The sequence below is a fragment of the Pan troglodytes genome, chromosome 5, assembly GCF_028858775.2.
Source record: "Pan troglodytes isolate AG18354 chromosome 5, NHGRI_mPanTro3-v2.0_pri, whole genome shotgun sequence".
NCBI classification, from domain to species: domain Eukaryota; kingdom Metazoa; phylum Chordata; class Mammalia; order Primates; family Hominidae; genus Pan; species Pan troglodytes.
In genome coordinates this window covers 139,084,122-139,096,132 of record NC_072403.2, presented here as the reverse complement: position 1 = coordinate 139,096,132, position 12,011 = coordinate 139,084,122, and the positions used below count along the sequence as shown (strand labels likewise).

The window sequence follows — 12,011 nt, the reverse complement described above, 5'->3', positions numbered from 1 at the left end:
AGCATTTGGGTATCTTATGTGTTTCTCCTAGTAGGAAGATTCAAAGACAAGAATTTTGTTTTGTGGATTTGTATTATCTGTATCAAGCATGTTGCCTGGTAAACAGTAGATATACTGTAAATACCTATTGATTAAATTAAATATTATAGAAAGATTGATTATTGAAGGAAATATATGTGTATGTATGTGTGTTTACATGATTGTATTTATATATATTTATATATAACAGAAATATTGATATTTCTGTTTCAGAGTGACTTGGAAATTCTATTTTAAGCAAAGCACATACATTTTAATTAGTAGCAATTTATTGGGAACCCACTACGTACTTGGCATGCCACATAGTTTCCTTTAATCTTCACAACTCTATACAGTCTGTAAAAATATTATATTTATTTTATATATGAATATATGGAGAATCAAATAAATTATTTTTCCAAGAGTGCACGGTCAATAATAAAGAGATTTAAATGCAAGTCTTTCTATCTGCAAAGCCTAAAATAGACAGAACTTTTAAAATTTTTATTTGTTGAATTATTGTTTGTTGAAAGAGAGGAAATGACTAATCATGGAAGCCAAAGATGATCTTTTAAATTTATTACAACTTGTGGCTTGGGTAAATTTGATCTTACTTTCAACCTTTGCAATATCTGATGAAAGAGGGTCTGGAATTTAAAATATCCTTTATGTAGCCTGCCTGCAACTGGCATTTTGGCTAATCAAAATAAGAAAAAAAGGAATGTTTAGTAAAATGCCTGTTATTTTCAAAAGGAAAATTTTTTAAAAGGAAAACTGAATTCCTCATTTTGCTGGTATAGTTTAGGCCATGTGAGAAACACAATAAATATGTGCCATTGGGAGCAGACTGTGAGCAGATGAAACTATCTCAGACATAGCTCAGCAGTTTTCCTCTGCCAGACATTACTTCCTATGGAAAGAGAGACAAGTATACTTTTAAAAAACACTTATATGAGATTAAATATCCTTACATATTTATTTGACTAAATGGAAGGCATTTACTGTTCCCCTGATAGTTAACAAGTTTATTTCATTTTATAAAAAATAAAGATTTATACATTGGGAACAAGAAATAATTTAGGGTATATACATTTCGAATAATTTATTTTGTCATTATTAGTAGTAGTTATTGTAAATTAGGTATAATGGTTTTTAGGAGGTATTATAATTTACTCATAAGTTACATATATTTCTTTTCTTTTTTTTTTTTTTTTGAGACAGAGTTTTGCTCTTGTCTCCCAGACTGGAGTGCAATGGCATAATCTGGACTCACTTCAACCTCCACCTCCTGGGTTCAAGTGATTCTCCTGCCTCAGCCTCCCAATTAGCTGGGCCTACAGGTGCCTGCCACCATGCTCAGCTAATTTTTTGTATTTTTAGTAGAGATGGGGTTTCACCGTGTTGGCCAGGCTGGTCTGGAACTCCTGTACTCGGGTGATCCACCCACCTCGGCCTCCCAAAGTGCTGGGATTACAGGCGTGAGCCATGGCGCCTGGCTGTAAGTTACATGTATTTCTAATGAGTTTTTTTTTTTCTTGGCATTGGAATACAATGCTTTCTATGTCACCTACAAAAAATCTTACCAGAGCATTACACAAAATAAGAGAAGTAATTCCTAGGGCAATTATCTACATAATAATATTATAGTAAAATTTACTAGGAGCAACTCAAGCATTTGATGTAATTATTTTGTACAGGTAGAGAGCTGGACCAGTTACTGTTTGCCGATGATAAATGTTAATTGAATGGGATAACTACACATAAGTCGGATGCTGATAGGAAGTGCATGAAACATGGTCTCTGCCATTGCAATGAGAAACAATGGTTGAATGTCATAATCATTATAATATACTCTTACAATGGAAGTATTGTGTTTTTCTGGTACATTATATTGGAGAAATTGGTTTCCCAAGACAGAAAGAAGATTTTTATGTAACAGGACAGTAATAATTAGACCTAAATATAAACCATTTTCATATCTAAATTAACTGCTTGGTGACTGAGTGCTAGTTTCAAATAGTAGAAAACAAGGGAATTAAAATATAACTAAGAAGATAAGCCCAACTTGCAAAAAGACATTATGGACAGACAGTATTCCATTCTTTGGATTTTAAAGTAAAATCAGTAAGTCTTTGATTTGTTTTTGGTTAATAATGGAAAGCATTTTCCAAACGAAAAGAAAATGAAATTAATACTTTATTAATGGTGCTAAGAAAAGCTAGCACTCCCTCTCACCCCACTCCTAGCAAAGCTTTGCCTCCAGATGTTATTTTGTATTTATTTTGCAATGTTTATTATGGCAGTCCAAGATGTTTATGTCTTAAAGATACATTGGTCAGTTTATTTACAGAGAGACAGCTTCTTGAAGTGAAGGCAGTTTACTTTGGGTGTGGGTTAAGCTACATAGCACTAGAGAGAATGGGTGTGGCTGGTTTCCTCTTGTGTGTTCTCTTATTATTTCTTTCATTTCTTTTCATTACAAGCGCTTCTCTCTCTCTCTTTTTTTTTTAATCCTGTAAGGTTTTATATGATTTGTCCTGTGAGAAATAGTTGAGTTTTTCTGAGCAGTTACCCTGTACAGGAAATGAAAGAAACACAAGGCAGAATGGATGACAGGGCCTTGACACCTTTGCTTACCACCTTTGCCTCCTGTCAAAAGTGACACTGGAATAGCTGGAGACCTTCTCAAGGCACTCAGGATAGAGAGCAGTCTGTAGTATTTGACAGAATCACTGATATTTCTCAGGCAAGGCTTAGGATTGACTAACGGGAGAGAAGGGAGGCAGTAGGTGCTTGTGTGTGTGCAGTAGGACTGGACCAAGGATTTTGAAAGATTCTGTCGTTCCTTTTTTTAACGTATTGCAAACTAACACAGAATTAAATTGTAAAACCAGTATAAGAAATTTCAACCAAGTTCTCACTTTTCTCATTATGACTGTTTCAATGCCATTTCAGTAATATTGAATAACATTTATTTGAAACATTGCTTTGTAATATAAAAACAACATTTTTAAAGTTGTTTTTTCTTCTGCTTTGTTGAGTTCATCAGAGTGTACTAACACTCTGATGGGAAATCCAATTTGTGGAAGTGCAAGGACATGGCAAAAGAGAAGCTGGCAATGTGATATTCGGTGAAGGCTGGAGAAGGGCTGAGACATGTTTTGGTTAGGACTGGTGTGGCGTCTTCATACCCATAATGTAGTATTTTGCAGGAAGAGTGAAGCTTCATCTTGCAAATTAGAATATATAGGGAATTCCACTTTTAATTATTTTCCTCCACTTTAGCATTATTTTTCTTTCCATGCTTTAAGGAGTGATTTGGGCATAGATTTGTTTTCTGAAGTATTCTCAATACACTTTTAACTTAATATTTAAGTCTTGTATGTTTCAAGTGATACAAGGGAAAAGCAGGACCATCTGCTGCTTTTTCTTTGTGGATCTGAAATAATCTTACACCTCTTAAAGAGACATTTTGTAAACACTGCCTGTGGCTAGCCCTTATAACTGGCTACTTCTCCAGTTAAAATGATCCTCAAAGGTATAGTTTATTTTATTTAATTTTAGTCATTTGAAAATAATAACTAAATACTGCTTGAGTGGCAGATCAAGACATTAATTTTGCTGGCCAGTTCAGTAGTTCAGTTATGATCATTGTTACAGATAAAAGAGTTTCCCTTCAAATTGATAATTAAATCACCCAATCTCTGTGAAGCTATACTTAGATAACCATCTGTATTTTCACATTTTCTGGATCTTTTTTGGTATCAAAACATACAAAGTTGCATAACTATAAAAGCACTAATATGTTTTATATCATTTTTACAGAATGGAAAACATCAATATTTATTGTGGATGCCAGGCTTGGTATATCAATTATTACAAAATAATACAAGGCTTTTAACCTCCATCTAGAAACCTGATAGAAAATTTTAGGAGAATGTTATGTCACCTATACATATGAAGATTGTCTAATCTGATAGCTCTACCGGTATAGCAAAGCACTGTTGCTAATTTCCTAATGGCAGAATCTATAGGTTGATTGATTATTTATTTAAAAGATACTTTATTAATGGATGGAAAGGGCATCTGCTGACTATTTTCATGTTTCATGTTTTATATTCCTGTCCCAAAGTGACTACATTAAACCTGAAACAAGTGATTTTTTTACACAGTCATTTCTCTTTGTGCTTATTAATTTCTAATTATTCTTTGCTTGTCAATATAGTGTTAATTTATCCATTATCTAATTGACTGGTTTCTTTTGGGGGTGAAGGGGGTGGAGGCAAGGAAATGATACAGGCCCTGAATTTCAAATTGCTTAGGCCTGCAAGGATGTTTATGGCCAAACAATCTATTTTGACAATTGTGGAAAGGATAATTCTCATAATAAATTTGAGAATTCTAGAGATACTAGAACAGCACATTCTAATGATCTCTTCTGTTCTATAAATAATACCATTTTGGATTTAATTGGATCATCTGGATATTCAAATAAAACTCTATTCTCTTGACCCTTTCACATGTACATATTAAGCTATCCTTTAAATATTCCATAGTTAACAAGTGGAATTGTTGGTTTACCACAATAATTCATTTCCCCCCCTAGAATTCCAACATTAAAAGGAGACTGGCAATCAAGAAAGCTAGAACTTATTTGCATGAAACTGACTCACTTTCCTAAATTGACTCTGCATGTCCATGTCTTTTTTGGAATCATAAATTATTCTCACTGCTGGTTTGGATAAAACTAAAATCTATTTTCCTGTAGCATTTGGTGTGTTCATAAAGTGAGTCATAATCATTTTTTTTTACTATGGGAAAAAGATCAGTAAGGGTGAACTTAGTGATAAATAGGACCTTCTTCCAAATAGTTGCCACATGAGGAAAATCCCTTGTATGTGAAACACAAAGTGTTTCTATTTTTGTTTTCTAGTTTATTTTTATTAAACTTCTTTTAAGAAGTATAAATGGGGCCGGGCGCAGTGGCTCACGCCTGTAATCCCAGCAATTTGGGAGGCCGAGGCGGGCGGATCACGAGGTTAGGAGGTCGAGACCATGCTGACTAACATGGTGAAACCCTGTCTCTACTAAAACTACAAAAAATTAGCCGGGCGTGGTGGCAGGCGCCTGTAGTCCCAGCTACTCGGGAGGCTGAGGCAGGAGAATGGGATGACCCCGGGAGGCGGAGCTTGCAGTGAGCCGTGATTGCGCCACTGCACTCCAGCCTGGGCGACAGACCGAGACTCCTTCTCAAAAAAAAAAAAAAAAAAAGAAGTATAAATAATATTCTTTCCATAGCTCTATACTTCGAGGAATTTATTAAATTATGTCTTCTCCAGTTTATTCCTAGGTTAATTTTTAAATCATTAGGTAGGGTTTTTTTTCCTTCCCAAACTAGTCAATCAAAAAACATAAATAAGCAAAGTGTAGAACAGAAGTAGGGAAGGAAGTCAAAAGGATGGACGGACTGCTGCCAGGGACAGCACAGTGCCCCAGGGCATGGCACTCGTTTTTGGCATGTCATTCTGGTGGAGGGGCAGTACATGTCACTGAGTAGTTATAAGGATGAAAATAAGGGTTCCTTTCTTTTTGGGATCAGAATTCTTTTTACTTTTTTTCAAATCTTGAGATCATCATAGCCAGATAGTTGACGGAGTTGTCACCAAATTTTCTACCTCTTGGGAGATTGGGACCAACCTGGAATGTGCGTGTTCTGGGGAGACCGTATGTGGTAGCGTTAACTGACTCAGAAATGTCTCCAGTTCAAGATTCCACATTTAGTGGTAGTTTATTTTATTGTATTTGGGTATCACACAATGTACAAAGTAAAGTTGCACCTCTAGTTCCATGTTTGATATAGCTCCATTGCCAGCAGCTACAGAAAAAAAACAATGCAGATATACTAGAAGGAAGTGAAGTATATCCTTACTCCCTTCTAGTAAGGAAGGGCTACATTGTTGCATTCTCAAATATGTGGTCTCATCACGTACTTCTATTGACTCCTTTTGGGGAATAATATAGGTAATTCTTAGACTGAAATCTCCAGTGTGGGCAGCAGTGTGAGCAATGGGGAAAGGAATGTCAAACTGTTGCTGTAGCTAGGGACTGGCTAGCAACAGTAATAGCTTATATATTTATTGTGCTTTAGAATTTCAAAGCACTTAAAATACATTTGATTGTTTTATTTTATTTATAAAGGTAGACTCCTCTTTAAAATGTTTAAGAAGTTGTTAAATTTGTTGAAGAAAATCTAGATCTTGCTTGAAATTCATTTGTGATAGAAATTCGGAGCAGCTAAAATAGTAACTGATGCTAATAGTACAAAAGTGAATACTTCCATTAAACCTGTTAGGCAGAACACTTTGGTAAAGTTATTATTTAACCTTGTTTAAAAACTTTTCTTATATGTATCTGCCAGTTTTCTTTTTTAAAATAAAACTTAATCTTTTGTAGGTGATTCAGTATGTTGGATTGCCTCCACATCATATTGAACAACAATTTTCACTGCACACAGCTATAGATATAGAAGTAACTGTAACAGTTTGCAAACTGTTTATATGTCAGATTATTTTGTGGTCATGTAATTATGTCTTTTGAAATTATTATGTAGCCAATTTTCCAATTAATGAAATATTTCCTCTTGTTGGAGTTGTGTTACCACTGTATTTTAAGGACTATGAATAAAAATGATTGCTATTTTGCTTTCTTGCTTCCCCCCTCCCTCCGTCTCTCCTATGTTTCTTCCTCCCTTTCTTTCTTTCTTTCTTCATTTTTTTGTACCTGTGTATGTGATGGATATGTTAGCCTCAAAATTACTTGAGAGCCAGTATGGGCAAGAAAAGGTGTGTGACAATTAAAATCCTGATATTGAATGTCTGAAAGTAGCTGGAAGAAAATGAAGTATCCTCTGAAGAAAGTTGTTTTGGTAGTTCCAACAGTGAAGAAAATCTGTTGATGTTTCTTCCTGGATCATTGCAATTCTGAACAAGGACTCAGGGGAAAGACGATCATGCTGGCAAATACCCTGCTTATACCAGAAAAGAACTGAATTGAGGGCTAATCCACAGACATAAAGGGCTATAACAATCAAGGGCTTCCCAAGGAGCCAGACTTACTGTTCTCTTTCTGAACTTTGGTCCTTTACTGATAGCACGTATTTCCCATTTCTCCTTTTTATTCCTCTTGCCTACCAATGCACTTGCCTCCCCCAATCCACTGTTCCCCACAAACCCCACATCCAGCCAGCCCATAGGCTTCCTGCAGCTCTGTGTCTCACCGCCTCACCCTACCCCGCCGCGCCACACACACACACAGTCACATTTCGAGTTCAGATTCAGAGTTAAGTCTTATCCTGGGTTGAGGCCTCTAGAACTTGACTTCTCAGGCTTCTTAATGGGGGATAATAGTTTTAGATCATGAAGAAATACTTCACTATTATATGTCATGGGCAATCTTGGAACTAATAATAAATATGACTTTAGAAGTTATGATGAAGGAGAAGGAAAGTGGGTTTTGGAGTCAGCCAGAGCTGGGTGTCACTTCCAAACTCACATGTTGCTAGTTGTGTGACTTTAGACACTTCTCTGTGCCTCAGTTTCCTCTTTCGTAAAACAAGGACATCAATGACTCTCTCACAGGGCTTTTGGGATAATTACATAATATAGTATAGTCAAAGGGTTAAGTGGCTAGCATAAAGGAGGTACAGCCATTTGTTTTGTTTTGCTTTTCTTTTTCTAAGAACATTTGAAATAAAGTTACAATAATCTACTATGTTAGTAAGATGAAATGTTATTGCTTAAATTTGGAAAAATTTCAATTGATTTGATCATGATCCTTGTTTAATTTTATTTTTTCAGTGGTGGATGAATTCCAGACAAATTATCTTTACGTTACAAGAAGTTACACCCTGTTTATAACAGATCAACCACAAAACAGGCCTTTTCCCCATAATTTGACCAGAAATAGTTGCAGTTGTATTTAGAAAGAATCTAGTTGGTTCCTCTGCTATGAAAATATATCCATGGAAAATATATACTGTCTGTATTTATGCCCATTTATAAAAAATGTACTTTAAATAGTTTCCTAATTTTAAGAAGACTCAAGACAAAATTACAATTTAATTACTAGTTAATATTATTAATTTCATTTCCATGATTCTCACATATATACTTATTCCTTGAAATTATCATGCATGTACATTTTTATGGATACTATCACATATCATGAATCAAGAAATAAAATTTATATGTTTGACTTGTGGAATTAGTCATAACTTTTAATTGATATTCATTTATAACAAAATATTTATTATTATATTGAATGAAGAACCTTTTAATTCTCATAACAATCTTGCAAAAGAGATGATGCCAATTCCATTTTGCAGATGTGGGATGAGGCTCTGCGAGATCATACAATGTGCCCAAGGTCACACAAGCTGCAACCAGTTAGTAGCAGAATTGAGACATTAACACAAGCTGTCTAACGCTAGCACCAGTGCACTTTCCATTTTCTTTGCTGTCTCCCTTTGTGAGAATGAATATCTATTCTTGTTTTTAGCTGTATTTATATATGCTTTTTCTTCCCAGTGTTATTTCAATATTTTAATAACCACTAATGTGAACAGCTTTTAATTCAATAACATTAGAGAAGCAGAGTTAAATCTGTCTCCTCTGAGAGCCTATACATTTTCACTTTTGAGAAAAGCAGGGTTGGGATAACTTCCAAAGGACGCAGTCACTAATGAGGACTCAGGGACATCACCCTGAAGTAAACAAAGTGTGAAATGTTCCCTTGTCTGGAACTAGAGTGATCATCTCCAGTTCCCCTCTTTCTTGTTGCACATGAGAAATGGGGACCCAGAGGAGTTAAGTGACTCACTAGTGGTTACACAACTGCTACTAGAACCTAAATCTGAGGATAGAAAACAGGCCTTCCCTTAATTATGAAGCTGAATTCGGAGAACAGGGCAGGAGCTTGATCAGACATTAACAGATTTATGTTGCTGCACTCTCTGGATTCTTCGAATCAATAATTTACCGACCATCTGTTGATGGGGTAAACTATCAACAGTTTACCCCATTATGGAGACAGAATCAGAGTAGAAAGTTAACACCTTCTGTGACTAGTGTAGGAACTTTACCAGAGGTTGATAGAGTTTTTGCTCAAATTTGAGAAGGCTGCTGGTTTGAATACTGTATGATTCTATTGTCTTAAGGATCTGTTACTGGTGGATGGAGAATTACAGTTAAAATTGATGTTATCTTTTTCTTCATTTATATTTCATCCAACGTATGAAAATGAATGTTAGTTTTTATTTCTTTTTCCTTTGTAATAATTCTACTTTTATATAAGTTTAGCATCAAGGATTCAGACCTTCTGCCATTGTCAGAAGGACCATAGGGTAATAAGTTTGAGTCAAACACATGGGAAGACCTGATAGTCATTTGCCACCATTGTCATGTCCTGGTTTACTTAACCCTTTTTCCAGCATTGCCTATGCAGGTGTAGACCTTCCCAGTAAGTGCTTGTTGAATAAATGAAGACATGAGAAACAGAAAGATGTGCAAAAATAATTTGGCTACTTATACTTGACTGGGTAACACTCAGAAGAAAGATGGTATATGAAATCATCCGAAAGGTCTCAAACCTGGGGACATATTTCTACCTAACATCATTCTGTAGGATAAAGTTTGTTTCTTCTTGGTAATATATGTTTTAGCTGAAAATGGAATTAGAATTATTTTATACATTGGGAATAGATTTAGTGAGTTGAGACACTTATCTCATAGGGACAAGGAAAGAAACACCAGAATAAGAAACAGGAATAAATCATTTAAAATGTTTATATCTTAGAAGAGGAAGAGAGAAGTGGAAAATCAATTAAGCCAAGTAGATTACATGAACTGTACAACTGGTGGAGAAAGGGTGTCCAGAGATAAGCAGCCAGAAGCCAGAGTCATTGCAAATTCTTCAGAAAGCAGTGATCTTGAGAGGGCTAGGAATCACAGTGGACAGAGCAGCCGTGCATCCTTCTATGACAACAGGAAGGTTAAGGTGGGTCATGAGATTCTGTGCTGCACACTCAGAGATACCTCCTCCTGCAAGGGGTGGGCTGTGTCCTCTGTGAAACACTGGTGAGGCCTTCAGCTAGGGTGACTTCAATCCCCTAAAGAGATCCACAGATAGAAAATATGGAGAAGAAAAGACTAAATGTTGAAGATGCAGGGGGATCTGACATACAAGAAATGATGCCCATTTCTAAGCAATGAAGGGGGAGCAGTGAAATCAGCTAGGGAGGCCCATGTGTCTATAATTAGAATGTTGATTAAAATAAGAAAATGGAATAAATATCTCCTAATACGCTGTAAGTAAATCTCCATTGGCTCAGATAAAGGTGGATTCAAAAAACAAATATTACTGAGAAATGTAATATATTCTGAATTACATAGGAACCAGGTTCTCTGAGTTAGCAGAATTCTCTTTCTTAATTCATGAGTCTCTAAGAGTAAGAATTTCTCAATAAACAAACAATAAAACAGAGTGAACAAAACTTGAAAAACTATTAACAAATATATTTATTGTGGTGGCTTTCTCCCCTACTAGATATACCTTGTTAGAAAACAGTATCCCTTTTAGTTCCAGGTGGACCATTAAGCAGGTAATAAAATTGTTTTTCCCTCATTGAGAAAGAAAACACATGACTTTGCAAACATGTTATATTCTCCTTGCTCTATTTTTTTTCTATAAAATCAGAATTTTCTTCTAATAAGTATGATTTTGTTTTTGGAAGTAAGTTACAGGCACATGTTTACAGGTTGATATATAATCCAAGGGGTAACAGAGGCTGAGCCACATAGTGCTAACATAGATTGGAGACCTGTTCCAGGTGACCACAATCCTTCACAGTTTTGTAAAGCACAAAAGTAGTCTCCAGCTCTATGATTTCTTCCACATTTGTCTTTCTCCAATCCCATATGGTATATTCAATTCTGGTATGCACTCTTGTGTTTCTTATAAAAATACAGGATGAGGGTGATGGAACTAATCTTAAAACAGTTGTTTCTGTGATGATAAATCCTGTGATTCCAAATGCCAGGCCCTAATTCTGAGCACTCTCTAGATCTCCCGGTCAAAACAACACTGTCCTTTGAAGGATGTTTCTCTTCCCTGAACTCCTATTTGTTTTGAAGGGATACTGTATCTTTGAATTTGCAGAACTATCTTTTGCTTCTTAAAACAACAGCTTGAAAACACATTTTTATAAGGAAAAGATGTTTCTTCTCCAGATGTCATCATTTCGTTGTTACATCTTATAGCCTATTGATAATATGTACAAGAATGTCTTGTCTTTTAAAAAAGCAGAGAAGCACATAAGACAACCATCTGAAAGTATCCCTTCTTTGATCTTTTGGCTCTTTGTTGTTAACTATGCTTGTATGAAGAATATAGCAACTACTGGGAATGTTGTTTAGACAGAGCAATAACTGACATGTCCATTTGTGGTCCTAATGGCTAGAGCACCTGTCCTGGGCATCTGGTTGAGATAGCAGCATCATGAGTCTACAATAATCTCATGGAACCCTCTAGTGTACAGTGCTGACTGATACCGATTTCTGTTTATCTTGGACTTTTCGCTTCTTCTGCTGCTGTTTGTTTTCTCGTTGCTCTGGGATTTCTTTGCTGGATTCCAGACTTTTGCTGTCAGGTATTGCTTCTTTACTTTCTCCTTTATTAGGTTTTTTTCTTTTCCTCTCCCTTCCTTTTTTTCCTGAAATGAAAGGATACTCTTTTAAAAATTACATTCAATTATGTTCTAATTTTTAATTACATTTTAAAAAATGACTTAAATTTCTCTTAGATTATATATCATAATGATAGATACTAAATATCTACTATTTCAATCATTCAACTATTATTAAGTCTGTGGTATATTCCAAACAATGTAAATGTGAAACACGTATATGATATAATAAGGCAACTAACATATGACTGTT

At 35.4% G+C, this 12,011-nt stretch overlaps 1 protein-coding gene across 2 annotated transcripts in view; it reads right to left on the bottom strand.

Moving 5' to 3' along the window:
- Positions 1–10,574: 10,574 nt before the first annotated feature.
- RSPO3 (R-spondin 3) overlaps positions 10,575–12,011 on the bottom strand; it is a 78,376-nt gene continuing 76,939 nt past the window's right edge. For both annotated transcript variants that reach the window (XM_001166327.8, XM_009451955.5), the window contains one exon: positions 10,575–11,785. In XM_001166327.8, coding sequence (XP_001166327.3) covers positions 11,601–11,785 — 185 coding nt within the window. In that variant the 3' untranslated portion in view covers positions 10,575–11,600. The remainder of the gene's footprint in view (positions 11,786–12,011) is intronic.